The sequence below is a fragment of the Notolepis coatsorum genome, assembly GCF_963971535.1.
Source record: "Notolepis coatsorum genome assembly, chromosome: 13".
Taxonomy (NCBI): domain Eukaryota; kingdom Metazoa; phylum Chordata; class Actinopteri; order Aulopiformes; family Paralepididae; genus Notolepis; species Notolepis coatsorum.
Genome location: NC_140177.1, coordinates 63,260,879 through 63,284,348, shown reverse-complemented (window position 1 = coordinate 63,284,348; position 23,470 = coordinate 63,260,879). Strand labels below are relative to the sequence as shown.

The 23,470-nt window shown below is 43.6% G+C and overlaps 1 protein-coding gene across 1 annotated transcript in view; it reads right to left on the bottom strand.

Moving 5' to 3' along the window:
* The window catches only part of ctc1 (CTS telomere maintenance complex component 1), a 199,952-nt gene that overhangs the window by 151,355 nt on the left and 25,127 nt on the right, over positions 1-23,470 (bottom strand). The window contains exons 5-6 of the mRNA XM_084327685.1: positions 15,199-15,419; positions 14,080-14,209 (exon numbers count right to left, since the gene is read on the bottom strand). Of these exons, the coding sequence (XP_084183811.1) occupies positions 14,080-14,209; positions 15,199-15,419 (351 nt within the window). The remainder of the gene's footprint in view (positions 1-14,079; positions 14,210-15,198; positions 15,420-23,470) is intronic.

Sequence of the window (23,470 nt, the reverse complement as noted above, 5' to 3'; positions counted from 1 at the left end):
ACCTGCGCAGCTCGATCTCTCAGTGTCGAGGAGTAACGCGTGGGAGGCTCACGCTGCCCCCGACACTTCCTGATTCTACTGCGCAGGCGCACCAACCGACTTGTAGGAGTCGCTTGTTCACAACGTTCGATCCCCACCCTTCAGTTTTTCCCTCCCCGTAATACGGCCAATGTGTATTACTGCGGACGACCAGCTAAACTGAAAACAATGTGGAGAGCTGGATTCGAACACGCGAATCCTAGCGTCTCCACACTGGTGGCGAGTGCCTTGCCCACTACACCACCTAGCCGCCCTCCCAATACACACTTTCAATAGAGACCAGAGCAGAAGACAAACAGTCTTCGAATGCATCGCATCATCCAACTTTGACAATGACAGCGGTCTGCAGCACAGACCCTGAAACTCACGGATATGTCTCATGGCCAATAGGAAAACGCGCCAAGTGACGTCTTCCATGGCCGGGGAAATCCTGTGACCCACCCATCCTAATATGGAGTGGAACCCAGGGAACACCCCCTCCCTGTGACGCGCTGTCTCTCTCAGCCCGACAGGGAGACTGACAGGTAGGAGGTCCAACCTCCTGGCCAATCAGTGTACAATATCCTAAAAAAGGGGGGGGTGGGTTATCATGACCCCTCACCCCCGATACGATGCAATAACAAAGCAGAGCCATGACACCAGTTGTAGCGCGCCACATGAAAGCGCATATACCTGCTAGCTTCACATTCTGCACGCCAGCCACAGACGATAACCTCGTTTGTGCAAAAAAAACAGGCTTTATACACGGGCTTATGTGCGAAAAACTTGCCACCCGAAATGTATATCTTTACCCTTAAGTAAAGAAAAAATAACAGACCAAAGAGAGGGACCAAAGGACCTTGGTTCAAGAGCTATATATGCACAACTTCTGTAGGCTAACACCCAACCCAGTTGTGGACTCAATGCCACGTTTACTTAAACGTAAAACATGAACACACACAACCCTCATTACACAATGAAAGGCGTTAGAAGAACGCCGTCTTTTAGGAAGAGAGAAGACATAAGTCCTCGACCAAGTGCTAGCTACAGGCCTTGCTAAGTTATACATAATAGCGACCAAAGCCATTTTCAGAGAAAACTGCACCACTCTCTAAGCAAGAGCGCAACCCCAGCATTAGCTGTGGGTTTAAAATGGCATGTATCGTATCCCCAAAAATACAGTGAATCAACACACGTTTTGTAAACAAAAAATAGTCCCTCTCCAGGAGGGACCTTTTATTTAATAAACAAAATCATATTTGAGGGGGGGGGGGGGGGGGCAGGGGCAAACAGGGGAATTATTTTACCCACCCCCTCACCACCTCACCCCTGATACGACGCCAAAGAAAGCAGAGCCGTGACACCAGTTGCATGGCGCGCCAGATGAAGCACATACTCACCTGTAGAGTAAAAGCTTTACATCATGCACGCCAGCCACAGCCAATAACCTCGTTTGTGTGAAAACTTGCCCCCCCGTTATTTTTATTTTAAAAATAACAAGCTAAGAGAGGGACTCAAGCCCTTGGTCATATGCCACTATGTACAACGCTGTAGGTGTAGGTTAACACCCAGCCATTTGTGGACTCAAGCCACGTTTCCTAAACGTTACATGAACACACACACAACTTCTCATCATACAATAAAAAAAAGTTAATTCTTACTCACGTAAGAAGAACGCTGCTTTTAAGTAGAGAGAAAGACATAAGCCTTGGCCAAATGCTAGAACTTACAACCTTGCTAAGCTATACAAAATAGCGACCAACACAATTTTCAAAGAAAACTGTACAACACTCCAAGCAAGAAAAAGCAACCCCAGAATTTGTAGCTGCGAGTTCACATAGCACACGTCGTATCTCCCAAATGCAGTGAAGTAACACATGTTTTATTAAACAAAGACATAGTTATTAACACATTCATGGCCATTTGGATCAGTCTAAAATCACTGTAGACGGCCAGCATATCATAGACTTGCACAGTCCGTGGGGCTGTTTGTAGAACTAAATCTATACTTTATACTATTGCTATCTGTCCATTCTCATTGTCAATTGAGACCATAAACCGTCCCTTCAAAATGGCTTAAAGAAAAAAAAAATTCATCAATACGTTCTCATTTGATAGCGTGTTGAATATAAGCGTTATAAGGGATTTCGGCTGGGATATTTCCTGGAACGCGAGATACAGGGCTAATAGCTACTAACGTTAAATCCAATGGCATTTCGGATATACAGAAGCTACAGTTAAAACTCAAGCTGCATATGATCGGCATGATGGTCCACCATGAATGCATGAAAGGGGGGGGGGGGGGGGGCGAGGGATGTCGTTTCTGATTATTGATTACCAATAACCGCGTTAGCCTCATTCGCTGATCGGGTGGATGGCTATCATAACAAGCCCTAATTTACGTGAAAAAGATCTTACCGTGGGCCGGTTGGATCCCCCAAAGCATTTCCCAGTTATCGATCGCCATCTGGTAGATCCATATGTTTATTGGCTGATGATATATTCCTTTACTGCATAGTGAATTTGGCGTCGCAAAAGGTATTCCAAGCTACTAGGTTGCACATCCAGAATCCAGCTAACTGGAAACTACATTGAAAGTTAAAAAAAAGAGTGCACCGTTCTGCCACAAGGCACACTGCATTATCGAGACAGCGCCCCTAAGAGGATCTGGCCGGTAATGCACTTTTCAGAATTCGAAGAGGAGGGTAGATCTGCAGTGCAGCTCGGTGACATCGAGTAGGTTATTACAATGGAATAAAAGCCAAAACAACCTTGCCACGGACATGTCCGTGGTTGGTCCTCAACCGTTGGATTCAAAACACGGATTTATCCGTGGTTGGCCCCGAAACGGTTAACCAAAAACATTCGGGAGGGGGAGGAAGGAAGAGTGGGGCATAGTGTAATGTCCTACGGACTCCTACCTGCACCTGGTACGCAGGACGAAATGGCCGCAACAACAGGTTGGTCTACCACGTTGACGAGGCCTCTCGCTGGCAGGGCCAGAAGCGGCGACGGCTGGAGCCTCGCTCCGGCGCGACGCCCCCCTCCTGCGGCCGGTCACAGTGCAGGCCGACGACATCTTCTGCCAGAGATGACGCCGTAGTCAGAGTGCTCAGGGCCCGCTACTTCCTCACGGCTAGCGCCAATGGTTTTAGCACAAGCTAACAGCTAACTCAAGGCTGACTGATAGCATCAAGCTAACATTTCTAGCCTAACGTAGTAGCCAGCTAACGACTTAGCCTAACAGCTAACTGGCTAACAGTTAGCTTTTACTGGCTATCGATAGCCACCAGCTAACGCAGTAGCAAGCTAAAGCGGCTACTACTGAAGCTGTATAACATGAGGAATAGCAATACAGGCCAACACTCCAGACAGCCGCTGTCTCTCCCTTTTTTTTATCCAAAAGAAAAAGGCAAAACACGTCCCTCTCACAGAACGGTGTTTACCAGACACAGCAGCATCGGCAGTAAGCCCCTCGTTGTACGCGGGCTGCAGCCGACTTGAGCTCGGAGATATTCTCATAATGAAACACCAAGCTCGCATCCTCCGTGCCGGGTGTTTTCGTCTTGAAAAACGGGGCCAGCGCGGCGGCAGAGGGTATCGGTTTTCAGAGACCCGGGGACTTGAACCGCAGACTCGGAATCACGGCCCCGGGAAAACAAAGCTACGACCTCTCTGAGGAGGAGCACTGTTTTATCGTGGGGCATCAAACTAGAACCCCCTTCACGCCGCGATGGAGAGGCAACGAAGGGATTCTAGCCTGGAGCCGACCTTACGCAAGCTGTGCAGCTGCCCCCTCACAACTGCACACCTGAGGCCCGCGTCGCAAAACACCACCCGCCCAGAGAGACCGTCAGCTCTCACACAGCCGACCGCCTCTCGAGGCACAGTATTAGGGATGCAGCACCGAATGGGAAATTCTTGGCCGAAACCGATACCGAAAATAGGAAACAGTTGGCCAAAAAACGAATGCCGAAAATGATTAATATAAATATATATATAATGTATTTTCTTTTCTTTTTTTAGCTACCTGGTTATGGCAAAAGACATGATTATGGCAAAACTTTAATAATATTAATAATCACTATTATGGGCCCATAAAACATTTATTCAGCACTTTTGAATGCATACATTAATTCCAGACTGACTGCTGAAAGATTGTACAATTTAAACATTTTCTCTTTGCATACAACAAAATGTGCATTAAAGCTTAACGCTAACGTTAGTTCAAAAGGTTTTTAACCGCGACGGTCATATAGTAATGGCAAGGATATAAAGCATGTTAAAGACGCATTTATTGGATGCGTTGCTCGCGGAGTTTACATAGAAACAGTGCGACTCCCAAGAGGAGTTAGTTATCACAGGCTGCAGAACGCAGGAAGAGCTGCCAAGCTGCTCACGTTACACGTTGCACGTTTTGATTACGTCATCACAACAACACTTTAGGTACTTTCTATATGAATTGAAAATGGGGGACCCTGATGGAAACAAGACAAACGTCTTTCTCAGGTCTGCATCCCCTTAACAATTGTATGTATTGAGCCGTACTGTATTGTACCCATTCTGCAATCTGTTAAATAAAGTTTTCATTCATTCATTCATTCAGGTTACGAACGTTACGTAACCCTGTTCTTTGACATTCTGTGATATATTTTCGGTGCTAAAACCCTGGGATTGCCCAGCGATGCGCGCCCCTAATGCGAAGCGCCGGTGGAGGTCAGAATGATCATCATCTTCTAGACCAGTGATTCCCAACCTGGGGTCCGCGGACCCCCTGGGGGTCCGCCAGGGGGCGCAGGGGGTCCGCCAGACCACAGATGATTTGATGTCCTTTTTTTTTTTTTTTTTACCTTTTTTCTTTTCTTTCAGAGAAATATTTAATTAGCATATTTTTATCATCAGAAGCATGAATAGTCTCTCCACTACAATAAAAAATAAGATAAATAAATAAACATCTATACATGATTTTTTAACGTTAACAGTAGGCTACCGGGTAGCCGCTAAAACGCGAATCAGTTGACTGTATCACTTTCCGTAGCTAGCCTAGCACGCTAGTTAACTTTCTCGGCTCGTCTGCAGTCAGCCACCACAGGGGTGAAAATGTGTGACAAACGAAAAGGAGATGACGGCAGCTCATCTGCAAAAAAAGTTAGGACCTACAGCAATCGCGAAAATTACATCACCATGGGCTTCACTGAGGGACCAGACAAACGACCTGAGTGTGTGATTTGTGGAGAAAAGTTGGCAAACTCGAGCCTGAAGCCCAGCAAGCTGAAGAGACATCAGGCGTCTAAGCACCCAGAAACCGTTGGGAAGGATCCGGACTTTTTTCGGAGGAAAGAACAGTCTCTCAAGGCGAACAAGCCCGTTGATGTTAGAGTAGCGTGGAGCAGGTGTGGCAGTGATTTACAGAAGGCTACCGAAGCCTCCTTTGAGTGTTTAATTGCAAAAGCAAAGAAACCGCACAATATTGGCGAGCAGCTCATCAAACCAGCCTGCATCAAAATGGTTTAGAAACTGTGCGGCCCACAGGTGGCGGATAAACTAAAATCAGTACCACTCTCGAACAATGTAGTGAAAGACCGAATTGATAAGATGTCAAGTGATTGCGAGCAGCAGCTGTCAGAAAAGCTTAGAAAGGGTCCATTTGCCATACAACTTGATGAAACTACAACTGTCGCAGACGAGGCTGTGCTCATCGTTTATGTGCAGTATATCGAAAATGAGGATCTGAAGCAGGACATTCTCATGTCAGTCAACCTGGCACAAGTCAAAGAAGCATAGTGGGTCTAATTATGATGCATATGCCTGTGTATAAGCAGTTTGTTATTAAAATGACAAAAAAAGTATTAAAATGACAAAAAAAAAGTATTTTATGGTATTTTATTAGGAGGGGGGTCCAGGAATTTCATCAGAGATGTTTGGGGGTCCCTGGGGAAAAAAAGGTTGGGAACCCCTGTTCTAGACTCTCCGGTGGTGAAGACATTATCGCTTTATCTTCTCGAAAATTAGTGAGAGAGAAAAAACAAAGATACAATGTCAACGCAGCTCCTTTACTAACTAACTACTTCAGCACTAAACTAAAGCGGTGCTATACACGGAATTCACGGTAGTGAAAGTAGGGAAGGAGCTGATTGTGTGGCCACGACCCCGCTTATATAGGAGCGGATGTGGGTGTGGCCAAGCAGAGGTGAGTAGGTGCGTACATGTGGAAAGTTTTTTCATTGATAGTATGATAAAGGGATAGTTCCAATAGAGCAGAGCGTAAAGCTATACGATTTATAACAGCGTTTTTGTGTAATTCAATAAACACGTCATTTTTCGCCTGATTATCGGATCTTCCTGAAATCAACGCTAGACTAGGGCTGGGCGATATAACGATAAATATCGTGATATATTTAAATAATCGATATCGAATATCAAAAAAAAAAAAAAAACTAAAAATCGATTTTCTTTTTACTTTTTTTTTTTTTTTTTACCTGCAACAGGGCAGTTTTAAAACCAGAGACAGTGGACAACTTAAAGTAATGGCTTTGCTTGTCCAAATGACAATACTGACCAAATTGAGATTTATTTTTCTCTTGTCCATTTATTTTGTTTGCTTTCTAATTTAAAATACAGTTTGAAACCGTCTGTACACGGTAGGCTATGTGTGCTAGCTAGGGCTGTCTTAAATACTTCGAAGCTTCGTTCGATGGCACAAGCTTCGAACATTAAAAAAAAATCGAAGTTTAAAAAAAAGAAAATAATAATATTTAATATTTTTTCAAAAAGAAATGATTTACTTCGATTTGTGTGTGTGTGTGTGTGTGTGTGTCTGTGTGTGTGTGTGTGTGTGTGTGTGTGTGTGTGTGTGTGTGTGTGTGTGTGTGTGTGTGTGTGTACTACCCATCCCAGTTAGGACAGCCGAATCCCGTCCAATCTTTCGCCGTCGACTAAAGACTCACTTCTTCAACCATTATCTGAAATGATAAAAAAATAAATAAAAAAAATCTAACCGTGACTAACCTTACTGTCATGCACTTGTCCTAATAAACTAACCTACACTGTAACACGCAACACTTTGATGAACATTGTTACTCAGCTGATAGAGTTGTACCCTTCTTGCTGTCTTGTCGTACAGAACTTGTAAGTCGCTTTGGATAAAAGCGTCAGCTAAATGACTAAATGTAAGTGTGTGTGTGTGTGTGTGTGTGTGTAGGTGTGTGTGTAGGTGTGTGTGTGTGTGTGTGTGTGCGCGCGCCTTGTAGAATTCCACACATAAGAAAGAAATATACTGGGATGAATAAACAAAATAGGAAATAAAATGTAGAAATGCATGCAATACATAAATAAATATGAATCTCCATATATGAAATATAACATTTAGATAAGGTGCTACTGAGATGTTTTGGTGAGTTCTCTGTTTTTTTGTGGAAGTTGCCCTTCTTAAAAATGCATGAACATTCACTGATAATTGGTCTGTAGTGGAGTCTACAAGGTCTACATTGCCGGACCATGTAGAATCCGGACCTTGTAGACTGACATAATTCTGTGCATAGTTTAGTCTACACAGGCCATATTTCAAATAATCAAAATCTTACTTCATTCATCTTAAACATTCTTGATTTGGGGGATTGGTAGTTCCCATGAAATCTGAAGTTGTTCAAACGACAACAGCGATCCACCTTGAATTAAATCACACAGCTGAGTGAAACCTTGTTGGATGCGTCACAGTCACGAAAGGGGCTACTTAATTAATTAATCCAACCCACTTTATTTATAGAGCACATTTAAAAACAACAAAGTTTACAAAAGTGCTGTACAAGTCCCACAACATAAGATACAAAAAAAAATTAAAAAAGAAAAAAAAAAGAAAAAAAAATCGATTGCCAAAAAAAGCTTCGAAGGTCAGCCCTAGTGCTAGCAGAACTAGACTCCAGTCACGAGTCACGGTGCACATGTGCGGTGGTTTGTCCACCAAAAAAGCGCCAAAAGATCTAAAATAAACTAGCAGAGCCAGAACTGTTCAACTCCCCTGGAGCCACAGCCAGCAGAGAAGCCGGTTTACTTTCGCTTTTAAACCAGCTGCAGCCTGAGAACTGGAGTGTGAGGGGATGTACCACTAAAGATGGCGGCAACGACAAAGAATTGCTGCAAAATAAACATACATCTGTTGTGTTGTCTTAAAAAAGAAAAAAAGAAAATCTTTTTTTATACTTATAACAATTTCGATAATTATCGATATCGAGAAATATGATGATAACATTATCATATCGTTATCGCGATATGATTTTTTGCCATATCGCCCAGCCCTACGCTAGACCATCATTATTATCCTTCCTCTTGCACGCATGCAATATGGTTTAGACCGGCGCGCCCCCTACCCCCCCTCCTGCAACCCAACGGCAAACAGCCATACACATAAAACACAGATAGTGTCAATCGCTGTAGCAGGGCTGTACGTTAACTTTTTTTGCACATAGCACTGGTGCTACAGAGGTTGATAGTTTTGTAGCACAGGCCAAAATCTTGTAGCACAAGTATAAAACGTGTTATATTTGTAACAGTCACAAATGTGCCTATTGTATTTGTGTTATTTAGTTGCAGTGCCATGTTTGGCTGTCATTTAGTATATCGCCATGTGTTATTATTACTATGATACTCTCATATGCTATTTTCAATTAATATCATAAACAACATAAGGAATATTAGCATAATTTTGAGTGGACTGAAGGAATGAGTCAGCGTTAATAGTTTTAAATGCAAATAATTTATTGAAACATAGAAGTGGGGTCGGTTGGGACACACACACACACAATGGGGGACCCTGATGTAAACAAGACAAACGTCTTTCTCTGGTCTGCATCCCCTTAACAATTGTGTGTATTGAGCCGTACTGTATTGTACCCATTCTGCAATCTGTTAAATAAAGTTTTCATTCATTCACACACACTGTTTCAACTCACCACCCCCGCATCATATTGTAGTCTAGTCTGTCTTCAAACTTCCACTCCTCTCGAAACTTGTTTATTTGAATATCAACATTATCTGTCCATCCTCAGTTTACTATAATATACTCCTGTCCTGAGTCCTGACTAGTGACTTCATCGTCTTTCCAAACGCACGCACGCACACACACAGGGAAGGGGAGAGAGTGCCCCCCCATTTCCCTTTCCCCAGTCCACACTGTCTGCTGGCTCTGCCTCTGATCAGGATTAGCTTGTTAGCTTGCTAACGTTGTAGTGATTGTAATGGTACATAAACGTTAATTCCGGGCGATGTGCGCATAAAGGAATGGCGACGGTGCAAAGCATGTAGATGCATTTGACCCGTTGCGAGAAGAAAAAAAAAACCACGGACTTATTTCGGGACGTGTAGGCGCACGCACCAACCGACCAACGCGCTGCTCTGCTTGCAGAAGCGCGGATATGACTCGTCGAGTTGTCACAAGAGTTTTTTCAAAATAAGAGTATCATATGCACCTGAACGTTGCTAGCTTTCGGAGCCTAGCTGGAGCTGCGCGTGGGCAGAAATGAGACCCGCTACAGGATTTTCAAAATAAGAGTATCTATATGAACCGAATCCCTATCGCACCAGTGCTATTGAAGTAAATCCATCCATCGCACAGACCGCTGTTGCTGTAGCACGTGCGATATATATGTCGCACTGTACACCCCTGGCTGTAGAAATAAATATCAGATCAACGCAAGCTTTCATATATAGTGTCCTTACCTGGTCTCTGATGTAATGCAAAAAAAAGAATCCAATTATCTCATCGCCATTCCAGTTATCCACAGCGATCCTGTCTCTGACGTTGTTGGGCATTGCACTTCAACGGGCGGGCAGGGTCAGTAGTCCAAATCATCCCTACAAGCGTGTGTTTTGCCGGAGTGTTTACGACCCGCCCCCACGCCGCAGCTCGGTAGAGAAAAGAAACGAACCCGTATCTAACAGGGTGCAATAAAGGCCGTAGACGTTAGAGGGCGGTATAAGACCGTCTGCCAGCTCAGACACACTCAGAACAGTATGCACAAGGTGCCCCGCTGAATTATGAATGGCAATAGCAAATGAAAGAAATACCGTGAGAAAAACGTAGATCTACGTTTCCGGCACTCAACGATCGGGCGACAGAAACGTAGTTCTACGTTTTCGGCAACCAAATGGTTAAGCATGGCGCACAATAACGTATATATACGTGGTTGGCCGGGACTGTGTTAAAGGATGAGGCTGGTGGTGTCATTTTATTGTTTTCTTATTGTCAACATAACCTAGGAAAATACCAAAACCTACAATGCATTTCTTCATTTTATCAGACTAGTGCCTCCAGCCAACACCAGATTATAACTCATATAAATCAGACTAGTGCCTCCAGCCAACACCAGATTATAACTCATATAAATCAGACTAGTGCCTCCAGCCAACACCAGATTATAACTCATAAATCAGACTAGTGCCTCCAGCCAACACCAGATTATAACTCATATAAATCAGACTAGTGCCTCCAGCCAACACCAGATTATAACTCATATAAATCAGACTAGTGCCTCCAGCCAACACCAGATTATAACTCATATAAATCAGACTAGTGGCTCCATATTTCAAATAATCAAAATCTTACTTCATTCATCTTAAACATTCTTGATTTGGGGGATTGGTAGTTCCCATGAAATCTGAAGTTGTTCAAACGACAACAGCGATCCACCTTGAATTAAATCACACAGCCGAGTGAAACCTTGTTGGATGCGTCACAGTCACGAAAGGGGCTACTTAATTAATTAATCCAACCCACTTTATTTATAGAGCACATTTTAAAACAACAAAGTTTACGAAAGTGCTGTACAAGTCCCACAACATAAGATAAAAAAAAAAAAAAAAATCAAAAAAAAAAAAAAAAATTATTTTCTTTTTATTTTCGATTGCCAAAAAAAGCTTCGAAGGTCAGCCCTAGTGCTAGCAGAACTAGACTCCAGTCACGAGTCACGGTGCACATGTGCGGTGGTTTGTCCACCAAAAAAGCGCCAAAAGATCTAAAATAAACTAGCAGAGCCAGAACTGTTCAACTCCCCTGGAGCCACAGCCAGCAGAGAAGCCGGTTTACTTTCGCTTTTAAACCAGCTGCAGCCTGAGAACTGGAGTGTGAGGGGATGTACCACTAAAGATGGCGGCAACGACAAAGAATTGCTGCAAAATAAACATACATCTGTTGTCTTAAAAAAGAAAAAAAGAAAATCTTTTTTTATACTTATAACAATTTCGATAATTATCGATATCGAGAAATATGATGATAACATTATCATATCGTTATCGCGATATGATTTTTTGCCATATCGCCCAGCCCTACGCTAGACCATCATTATTATCCTTCCTCTTGCACGCATGCAATATGGTTTAGACCGGCGCGCCCCCTACCCCCCCTCCTGCAACCCAACGGAAAACAGCCATACACATAAAACACAGATAGTGTCAATCGCTGTAGAAATAAATATCAGATCAACGCAAGCTTTCATATATAGTGTCCTTACCTGGTCTCTGATGTAATGCAAAAAAAAGAATCCAATTATCTCATCGCCATTCCAGTTATCCACAGCGATCCTGTCTCTGACGTTGTTGGGCATTGCACTTCAACGGGCGGGCAGGGTCAGTAGTCCAAACCATCCCTACAAGCGTGTGTTTTGCCGGAGTGTTTACGACCCGCCCCCACGCCGCAGCTCGGTAGAGAAAAGAAACAAACCCGTATCTAACAGGGTGCAATAAAGGCCGTAGGCGTTAGAGGGCGGTATAAGACCGTCTGCCAGCTCAGACACACTCAGAACAGTATGCACAAGGTGCCCCGCTGAATTATGAATGGCAATAGCAAATGAAAGAAATACCGTGAGAAAAACCGTAGATCTACGTTTCCGGCAACCAAATGGTTAAGCATGGCGCACAATAACGTATATATACGTGGTTGGCCGGGACTGTGTTAAAGGATGAGGCTGGTGGTGTCATTTTATTGTTTTCTTATTGTCAACATAACCTAGGAAAATACCAAAACCTACAATGCATTTCTTCATTTTATCAGACTAGTGCCTCCAGCCAACACCAGATTATAACTCATATAAATCAGACTAGTGCCTCCAGCCAACACCAGATTATAACTCATATAAATCAGACTAGTGCCTCCAGCCAACACCAGATTATAACTCATATAAATCAGACTAGTGCCTCCAGCCAACACCAGATTATAACTCATATAAATCAGACTAGTGGCTCCAGCCAACACCAGATTATAACTCATATAAATCAGACTAGTGCCTCTAGCCAACACCAGATTATAACTCATATAAATCAGACTAGTGGCTCCAGCCAACACCAGATTATAACTCATATAAATCAGACTAGTGGCTCCAGCCAACACCAGATTATAACTCATATAAATCAGACTAGTGCCTCCAGCCAACACCAGATTATAACTCATATAAATCAGACTAGTGCCTCCAGCCAACACCAGATTATAACTCATATAAATCAGACTAGTGCCTCCAGCCAACACCAGATTATAACTCATATAAATCAGACTAGTGCCTCCAGCCAACACCAGATTATAACTCATATAAATCAGACTAGTGGCTCCAGCCAACACCAGATTATAACTCATATAAATCAGACTAGTGGCTCCAGCCAACACCAGATTATAACTCATATAAATCAGACTAGTGCCTCCAGCCAACACCAGATTATAACTCATATAAATCAGACTAGTGGCTCCAGCCAACACCAGATTATAACTCATATAAATCAGACTAGTGCCTCCAGCCAACACCAGATTATAACTCATATAAATCAGACTAGTGCCTCCAGCCAACACCAGATTATAACTCATATAAATCAGACTAGTGCCTCCAGCCAACACCAGATTATAACAAATTTTTTTTTTATCCACTTTTTCTCCCATTTTTCTATTTTTTCCCCACATCCCAATTTTCATATCGTCCAATTCAACCCTCCCCTGTCTTCGAACGTTGTTTCTTACCTCCCACAAGCCGGCTGCAATGTGGACTAAGTCATACATAGCACGAGTCCCCTCCGATACTCGAGGTAACAGCCGTCGCATCTTTTCACCTGCGCGGCTCGATCTTTCAGCGTCGGGGGTCTGGGCTTTGGAGGGGCCCCGCCCCCGTCGCTTCTTGATTCTACTGCGCAGGCGCACCAACCGACCTGTAGGAGTCGCTGTCCACAACGCCCGATCCCCACCCTTCAGTTTCCCTCCCCGTAATACGGCCAATGTGTATTAGTATGAACGACCAGCTAAACTGAAAGCAATGTGGAGAGCGGGGCTCGAACAGGAGGCATCCTGTTCGAGCCTAGTCTCCAGCATTCGTTGCGAGCGCCTTGCCCACTGCAAATGCGGAGCTAATGATGCTAATGATGGAGCATCGCCGTCGGTTGTGTGATAGTAAAGGGCTAACCTTCTGCCGTGTGGCAGTGAAAGGGTTAAAACAAGTCCGATTATACTGTTGTATAATCCAGTGGTTCCCAAAGTCGGGGTCGCGACCCAAAGGTGGGCCGCGAGCAGCCACGAGATGATTTCCAAAAAAATAAAAATAAATAAATAAATAAAATAAAAAAATTTGAACTTAGAAGCAGGCCAGGACAGTGTTTCTAGTTGTATTCTAAAATTCTATTCTATTGTATTCTAAAATGTGACTATATGGTTTTATATTAACTTAATAAATAAACAAAAATGAAAAATCTACTTATTTCAACAAACATTTCAAACTAAATAACAGATTATGCACACAAAACGCTGAAAACAACCGAAGCAACAATAGTATTTTAATGAGGCTATTATTATTATCATTATTATTTTGCAACAAGTTAGCCCTCATAAATAGCACATATAAATGAATAACTAACTTGAACTAACTTAATAGGATTGAAGTGATATTTGGCTTAAAAAATCGGTCGCCTGGCAAAAAAAAAGAAAAAAAAAGCCTGACGATGTGCATTGGGCCGCGGCTCTCTGACGCCTTATTTTCTGGGTCCTGGCCTGAAAAGTTTGGGAACCCCTGATCATAGATTATTCTGTGCTATACTCACTGTGACCAGCAGGGGCAGTGTGTGTGTCTCTTCTCTCAGTCTGAGGCAGAAGAAGGGTTTTCCTGAGATGACCAGCAGGGGGCCCACTGAGCAAACAGAGCCACACAGCAAGATACGCTGACCACGACACCTAGAGACAGACAGGTAGAGAGAGACAGACAGGTACAGAGAGAGAGAGATATAGGTAGAGACAGACAGAAAGACAGGTAGAGTGATTATACATGTAGAGAGAGAGGGAGGTAGAGAGAGACAGACAGACATGTAGAGACAGAGAGACAGGTAGAGAGACAGATAGACAGAGAGACAGACAGGTAGACAGACAGACAGGTAGAGACAGACAGACAGGTAGACAGACATAGAGACAGACAGGTAGACAGACAGACAGACAGGTAGAGAGACAGATAGACAGACAGACAGACAAACAGACAGGTAGAGACAGACAGACAGGTAGACAGACAGGTAGACAGACAGGTAGACAGACAGGTAGACAGACAGACAGACAGACAGACAGACAGATAGACAGATAGACAGACAGGTAGAGAGACAGACAGACAGACAGACAAGTAGACAGACAGACAGAGAGACAGACAGACAGACAGGTAGACAGGTAGAGAGACAGACATGTAGAGAGACAGACAGACACAGACAGAGAGACAGGTAGAGACAGAGAAACAGGTAGAGAGACAGACAGACAGGTAGACCAACAGACAGAGAGACAGACAGACAGACAGACAGACAAACAAACAAACAGGTAGAGAGACAGACATACAGACAGACAGACAGATAGGTAGAGAGACATACATACAGGTAGACAGACAGATACAGACAGACAGACAGAGAGACAGATATACAGACAGGTAGAGATACAGACAGACAGACACAGACAGAGAGACAGACAGACAGAGAGACAGACAGATATACAGACAGACAGACAGGTAGAGAGACAGACAGACAGACACAGACAGAGAGACAGACAGACAGACAGAGAGACAGACAGATAGACAGACAGACAGGTAGACAGACAGACATAGAGACAGACAGGTAGAGACAGACAGGTAGACAGACAGACAGGTAGACATACATACAGAGAGACAGACAGGTAGAGAGACAGACAGACACCTGTTCAGTAGCGCTGCAGCAGCCTGTCTGACACCCAGCACTCCGCTAAGCTCTGCCCCTCCAGGGTGAACAGCCAATGGTTGCTCAGGGTCAGAGGTCAGCGGCAGGGGGCAGCCTATCAGCTCCAGGTGTCCTCCCATATCTTCCTGGTTGTGGGGAATGTAGTTCCAATGTGGGAAGAACAAAGGATGATCCAACCAATCAGGAGAGGGGCTCAATAACTAGAGAGAGAGAGAGAGTGAGACAGAGAGAGAGAGACAGAGAGAGAGTGAGACAGAGAGAGAGAGTGAGACAGAGAGAGATGTAACCGAGCCTTAACCCATATATAATGCATTATTAACCCATTCCCCGCCAATATCGCTGTACAGCGTGTTTCAAGTTCATATTTCATATTTTCGTCATGGAATTCATATTTCACCCACGGAGCCTTGTCATATGCTGCGGGAGCCATCACAACTCTGCAACGCTTCAATACCGCCACCTGGTGGCCGATCGGCGAGTTGCCAAACCGGAAATGCTCGGTCCGTCCCCTAATTCCGTCCGGCCACTCGTTTATCGTCCCGGGACTCAATCCACACACCATGGACATGGATCGTTGCCATAACTCAATAAACAACATGATTTGGGCGTATATTAGTATTATACAAACCGGAACTGTATCGCCTCGATCCCCACCACATAACTGGGATCCGTTTGTTCCACTCTCATCTAGAGATGTTCCGATACCATTTTTTCCTTCCCGATCCGATTCCGATACCTAAGCTTTGGGTATCGGCCGATACCGATACTGATCCGATACCAGTGCAACATTAAAAAAAAATTTAAATTTAAAAATATTATATAAATTATATTAAAAAAAGTTATACTGTTTTTTAGTAATAACTATAAAGTAATGGTATTTATTCAACAACAGGTGATTGTATAGATTAGTATTAGTATCAGTAATTGAAAACTATCTCAATGAGTTCACCCACGGAAAGGTTGTTGGCACATTAGTTCCACACGGACATTATTCGTTGCTGCACTTGCTTCCACAAGGCTTCGTTTAGGTTAACTACTGTAGTACCAGAGGCTCTGTTGTTGTGATTTTTGCACAATAAATATTCAACATTCTCTTTTGAGACTCCGCCTCAGACTCTTATCATTTGGCACTAAAAGCTAAACATTGTCACCGATATGGCTGTCCGCAACATGTCATTAATTGTGTATGCGAGGTGGTCGATCAATGACGACGTTAACGTGAGCTAGGTTAGCTAGCATGAGCTACCGGTATATGGAAAGACTGTAACGTTACTGGTGATATTGTGATTTAACTTGGAATACTCCTTTGTCAACTTGCTGTACTTTGCTTGCAGGTCTGCAGCCATTATTGCTGGATTATGAATAGCCCCAACTTTAGCCAAGGTAACGTTAAAGCTAGCTTTCGGTTAGCTGTTCAATGCTAATAACACCAGCCACCAAACCCATCAGAGCTCTCCGTCAACCTGGCATTTTAAGAAAGTATCTGCTGTTAAAATGACAAATGGCATTGACATTTTAATTCACGGTCGATTAAGCACACATTTGTTTTATAATGCTCACTCAGCAGACCGCAGTGTTGTTGATAAATTACGTCATATGGTATCGGAGCGCAGCATTAGAGGGTACTCGCCGATACCGATACCAGCATTTTAGGCAGTATCGGTGGCTTTTCCGATACTGGTATCGGTATCGGAACAACTCTACTCTCATCGCCCAACGGTACGAGGAGACTGACGTGAGTTTCAGCGTTTTTCTTTATCATTTTCGATACAAACTGCTCTGATCAATATATCACCCATACTACATAAATCATCGGTCATTGAATTATAAACGACCCCCCCCCCCCCCCCTCTGTTCACCCGCAGATGATCAGTCATACCGTTTAGGACCATGTACAGTTGAAATTTTTAATATAGCATGGATCGGTATCAAACTGCATTTGATAATCTAATATATGCATTTATGCCTATATATCACGTTCTATTAAATACTGCAGAAAACGATAAAAACATATTTATACTCTAGACGGTATTCTCGTATGAATGTGTGAATGAAAAAGTTAAACGTTCCTACACCCTGAACGATAGATAATTGATGTTGAATGGGCCATAGTAATGTCAATTTAGCAATACAATTTAAAAAGTTATAGCCCTGCAAAGAAGGTGAACATCTCCATAGACAAATAGCGCCGGCAGATGATCAAAGTGGTGGCAGAGAATGGGTTAATGTGCGCGGTTGCACTGTTCGCCCACACACAACCGGGGTTTTGGAACACTGCAACCGTGGTCTTTTAAAACCGGAGTCCAGGGTGAAGTTTTGCGTGCATCCCGGTTGCAGTGGTTGCGTGTGGACATAGAAACCTAAGTTATTGGGGAGCTCCAGTAGCTCACCGCGTACCTCGAACGCTATTTCGGCGTCGGGGACAACCGTGCGCGTCACGGATCTGGGGTACACGAGTTCGACTCCCGGACTCGCCGTATTTTCTCAGAGTGTCTTTCCCCCCATCTATACCCCATTCAACCTGTATCTGTCGGTCATACTTGACCAGAAAAAGCGATAAACGCGAAAAGAACCAGCTGACTGGTCAAAGTAAGAAAAAAAAAAAAAAAACCTAAGTTATTTCCAGTGTTTACAGCAGAGCTGTCCCAAGTAGCGTTATATGAAAATGATTGTAACAAACTTTTGTTCGAAACGTATCGTCTGTGTTGAAGAGTGTTGTGATCGACTGATGATGTCTGTTGTCGCATTCCTGACCTGGCGTTGAGTAAACCTGAAGCTGCGGCTAAACTAAGCTCATGTGTTGTCAAGTTATTGTTATAAGGAACCCAGTCCAAACTATAACAGTCTGCATCCCCTTAACAATTGTTTGTATTGAGCCGTATTGTATTGTACCCATTCTGCAATCAGATCTGTTAAATAACGTTTTCATCCATTCATTCTACTAGCATTAACATTACTTTATTATTACGTTAGCACGTAAGCTAACAAAATCTGCGATCTTTTTGTGAGACTAAACTCCGCTCTTGGTGATAAATTGTGTTGATGTTGGTTTTGTTTCATCAACAAATGAGGCAGAACACAGTGAATGTATAATTTTTAGTTTATTGCACTTAAATTATTCGTAATTAGCTGTAGCTAATTTGGCTGTGAGCATGGAGGGATGTTATTGTTCCAGGCTTCAGTTCAGTTTCCGGTATTAACTCTAAACCCTTCTGATTGGTTGAAATGGCCTTCATGTTTGAACTACATCGCCACCTACTGCTTTGGCATTGTACTACATGTATATGACGTCACTTTGTGCAGGGTTTAAACCAGTCGTGTGGACAGAGTTTTTTTTTTTGAATAATTAAAAAAATAACTGTCAAAAATACCGGTGATCGTGTGGACTGGGCCTAAGAGAGGTTTTCTTTGATAAAATAAATCAAATGTATCCACAGTTTATCCATCTCCCTGATCATCAAAAGCCGTTATATATATGTGGGGAGAAAAGTCAGTGTACAGTATTAGCTGCAAAATATGTAGATTGTCGTCATACCTCAGGGCGAGGATCAGATTCCAACGGGACGTGAGAGACTGCAATATACTCTGTCGGACTGAAACATGGCTGACCGCCTTAACACCGGATCAATCCTTCTCCGCTGTCCGTGTGGACAGAACAGAGGCGGGGGGGTCTGCTTTCTCACCAACAACAGATGGTGCAGTAGGGCTGGGCGATATAACGATAAATATCGCGATATATTTTAATAATCGATATCGAATATCGAAATTAAAAAAAAATCGAAAAATCGTTTTTTATTTTTTTTTATAACTGCAACAGGGCAGTTTTAAAACCAGAGACAGTGGACAGACTTGTCTTTCTTGCCTGCAACTTAAAGTAATGGCTTTGCTTGTCCAAATGACAATACTGACCAAATTCAGATTTCTTTTTCTCTTGTCCATTTATTTAGTTTGCTTTCTAATTTAAAATACATTTTGAAACCGTCTGTACACAGTAGGCTATGTGTGCTAGCAGAACTAGACTCCAGTCACGAGTCACAGTGCACATGTGTGGTGGTTTGTCCACCAAAAAAGCGCCAAAAGATCGAAAATAAACTATCAGAGCCAGAACTGTTCAACTCCCCTGGAGCCACAGCCAGCAGAGAAGCCGGTTTACTTTAGCTTTTAAACCAGCTGCAGCCTGAGAACTGGAGTGTGAGGGGATGTAACACTAAAGATGGCGGCAATGACAAAGAATTGCTGCAAAATAAACATACATCTGTTGTTAAAAAAAAAAAAAAAAACAATTTGATAATTATCGATATCGAGAAATAAAATAAAATTATCATATCGTTATCGCGAAAATTATCATATCGTTATCGCGATATGATTTTTTTCCATATCGCCCAGCCCTATGGTGCAGCCCCAAGGAGATTAAGGGCGCGTTCACACCTACCCTGTTTGGTCCACTTTAAGTGGACCATGGTCCCTTTAGATCGATAGTCCGTTTGGTTTGTACAGGTATGAACGCAAACCGAACTATAATGAGGACCAAACAACCGAACCATGGTCCTCTTGAAAAGTTGGGACTCGGTTCGTTTCAAAGTGGACCATGGTTCGTTTGCTGTTGGTGTGAACGCAAAACGAACTTTATATAGTATCTAATCTAGAGCAAATGAGTGACAGGTGCCTAGTGGCGGCGGTCGCGCGACCCAACTTGACAGCGCCAAGTCACAGCTTGCGCGCACGTTGCAACCCAACTCAAATGAATGACAGGCGCGCGGACAGTCTCTCCTCTCTCTCTCTTCTCTCTCTCTCTCTCTCTGCCTCTCTCTCTCTCTCTCTCTTTCTCTCTCTCTGTCTCTCTAGACTGGCGCCGCGCGCGGACAGTCTCTCTCTTCCTCTCTGTCTCTCTAGATGAATGAGCAGTCGCGCAAGTCGCGACCCAACTCTTCCCCAAAGAGCGCGCAGGCGCAACTCCACCTAATAACTTCATCCTCACATTAGCAGCCTTGTCTGTATCTCACAGCGGCAAAAAATTAAAATAAAAAAAGACAGCAATGAGTCGAGGATCAACGTGGGGTAACGACGAGGTGAAGGCTCTTCCCTCGTGCGCTAACCCGCAAATGTTAATACGTCACTTGTGACAGGCATAGCAACAAGCATAGCAACCAGGCATGAGAGTGACAGCTAGACAAATGAAATCTAAACAGTCGGCGTGTGGGCGAGGTGTGTCAATACGCTGGCGGCAACTGTTTACGTGTGTGAGTGCTAGTCCAATAGATGAACGACTTGGCGACAGAATGTCCTTTGTTTACAAATTAGATCCGCACCAAACAGGGTAGTGTGAACGCAGACCAAAAGCAAACAATGTATCATTTTCACATTTGGTCCACCAGAAAGTCTGGACTATCCACGGAAAGTCTGGACTTTCAGATGTGAACACACCCTAAGATCCTCTCCTGCTCGCCGGACCTGGAACATCTGTCCATTCTATGCTGTCCGTTTTATCTCCACCCGGGAATTCACAGCCATCATCATCACAGCCATCATCATCACAGCCCTGCTGGTCTCTGACAAGAACAAGTTACAGGTTGAAAAAACCTCAGCTCGGAACTAGGCAAAATCTGCATATGGCTCGCTGATAACAAACTATCATTACACATGGGCAAAACAGAGTCCATTCTCTTCGGTTCAAATAACAAACTCAGCAAGACCGACGGCTTCTCAGTTACAGTGGGTGACAATATTGTCACAGGAAAGAAGATATTACCTACCTGGGTTCCATCCTAGAGGCTAATCTTTCCTGTGACAAAATGGCATCCAATGTAATAAAAAAAAGTCAACCAACGACTAGATTCTTGTACCGGATCCCTCACTGGTAAACAAGAATACCCTGAAGCCTCTGGCAGGAGCACTCATACAAGGTTACTACGACTATGCTTGCACCTCATGGTACCAAAGCACCTCAAAGGCGCTAAAAACAAAATTACAAACATCTCAAAACAAACTGGTCAGACTACTACTTGACCTTACTCCTAGAACCCACCTCACCCCTGCCCACTTTGACAACCTAGGATGGCTTAGAGTAGACGACAGAGTACAGCAACTTGCAATGGGCCTGGTCTACAAGATACACTACACGACCAAGGTACCCATGTACATGTCAAAATACTTCCCAAAGGTCAGTGAATACCACGATCACAACACCAGAGGGAGCTCCACAAATCATGTTAAACCCAGATTCGGCTCAAACAAGGGACTAAACACGTTTCGCAATTATGCCACATCAATGTGGAACGCCCTACCCACAGCTGTAAAGGAATGTGAATCACTACCCACTTTCAAAAACACTCTCAAAGAACACCTACGGGAGACTGCAATTAGAAACTGGCCCCTGTAAATGTCCTAACCCAACCCCCTCCAATGTACAGTAAATGACCAAGTATGGTTGTCAATATTCCAATGTACAGTTTTGCTTGTACAGTTGTACAGTGTTCCCCCCCCCACCCCTCCTGCCCAACCCCCCCCCCACCCACCGAACCACCTCCAATGTACAGCCCCCCCCCCCCCCCCCCCCCACCCCACCTACCCAACCTCCCCCAATGTAGTTTTTACGTCAAATGTATACTCTTTTCTGGACTCTTTGTATCAGGGGCCTAAAAACATTTCTTTTTAACAAGGCTTTTGCCTGAATTTTCTTTTACTTTTATTTTTACTTCTATTCATTTTACTATTATTTTTATTTTATTTTACTCTTAGGTTCTTCCATTTTACTGGTTGTTAGTCTTTTTAATTGTTTTTATTCATTTTAAATTGTTTTATTCATTTAACTTTTGTCTATATCTCCTGTAGCACTCTGAGATTCTCACGAATGGAGAGCGTGGTACAAATTGAATCCATTATTATTATTATTATTATTATTATTATTATTATTATTATTATTATAATCACAAACAGTACTGTATTTGCAAATCTGGTATGTCATAAATGTATAGATGTGGGGCGCCCCAGTGGCGATTCCCGAACCCGTCGTTATTTGCCGAATGTCTTCCCCCCACTCTGTCTCCCGTTCCTCCTCTATCTCTATCTACTGGACTGCCCAGTAGAAATAAAGCGATAAAACACCAAAAAAAAATCTTAAAGAAAAATTTAAAAAAAATGTATAGATGTAGCAGTACTGTCTATCTGTATCTGTATGTCATATATGTCCTGATGAATTGAAAATGGGGGACCCTGATGTAAACAAGACTAAAGTATTTCTCTGGTCTGCATCCCCTTAACAATTGTGTGTATTGAGCCGTACTGTATTGTACCCATTCTGCAATCTGGTAATAAAGTTTTCAATCAATCAATCAATCACAGCCGTCATCATCACAGCAATCATAATCACAGCCATCATCATCACAGCCGTCATCATCCCGCCTGAAGCTGCGGCCGACAGGGCACTAGCGGACCTCCAGGACATGCAGAGCAGGGCACTAGCGGACCTCCAGGACACGCGGAGCAAGAGGAAGCCCCCAACTCCCATCATCATCCAGGGGGTGGAGGTGGAAATGGTGGAGAACTACAAATTCCTGGGTGTTCTCATGAACAACAAACTGGACTGGACAGACAAGACAGAGGCCCTCTACAGGAAGGGACAGAGCAGACTGTTCTTCCTGAGAGGGCTCAGGTCTTTTAATGTTTGCAGCAAACTGCTGCAGATGTTCTACCAGCCTGTGGTTGCTGGTGCCCTCTTCTTCGCTGTGGTATGCTGGGGGTGCAACACCAACACAGACAAAATAAACAAACTGGTCAAGAAAGCAAGCTCTGTGGTGGGAGCGGACCTGGACAGTCTGGAGGTGGTGGCAGGGGGAGGACGAGGAGGAAGCTGCATGCTATCCTTGAGAACCCCTGCCACCCCCTCCATGATGAGCTGACCGCAATGCGGTCCACGTTTAGCCACAGACTTATCCCCCCCCGACATACCACAAAGCGCTTCGGGCAGTCCTTTGTGCCGGTGGCAATCAGGCTCCACAACCAAGCAGGGCCAGGACGGGCCAACTACTGTGAACTGGACGAGCTGGGTTGTGGACTGGACTGGGTGGCTACATCTGTAAAATGATTACCTGATTGAATGATTATCTTGTAATTTAATGGGTTTCCGTTGATTGTTCTACTGTTCTTGGTAATGTTATGGTATTTCTGATTGCTTATATAGGTTATTGTTTGTATGTTGGACTTGCTTTGGCAATAAGGACTTTGGTATTTCATGCCAATAAAGCCTATTTTG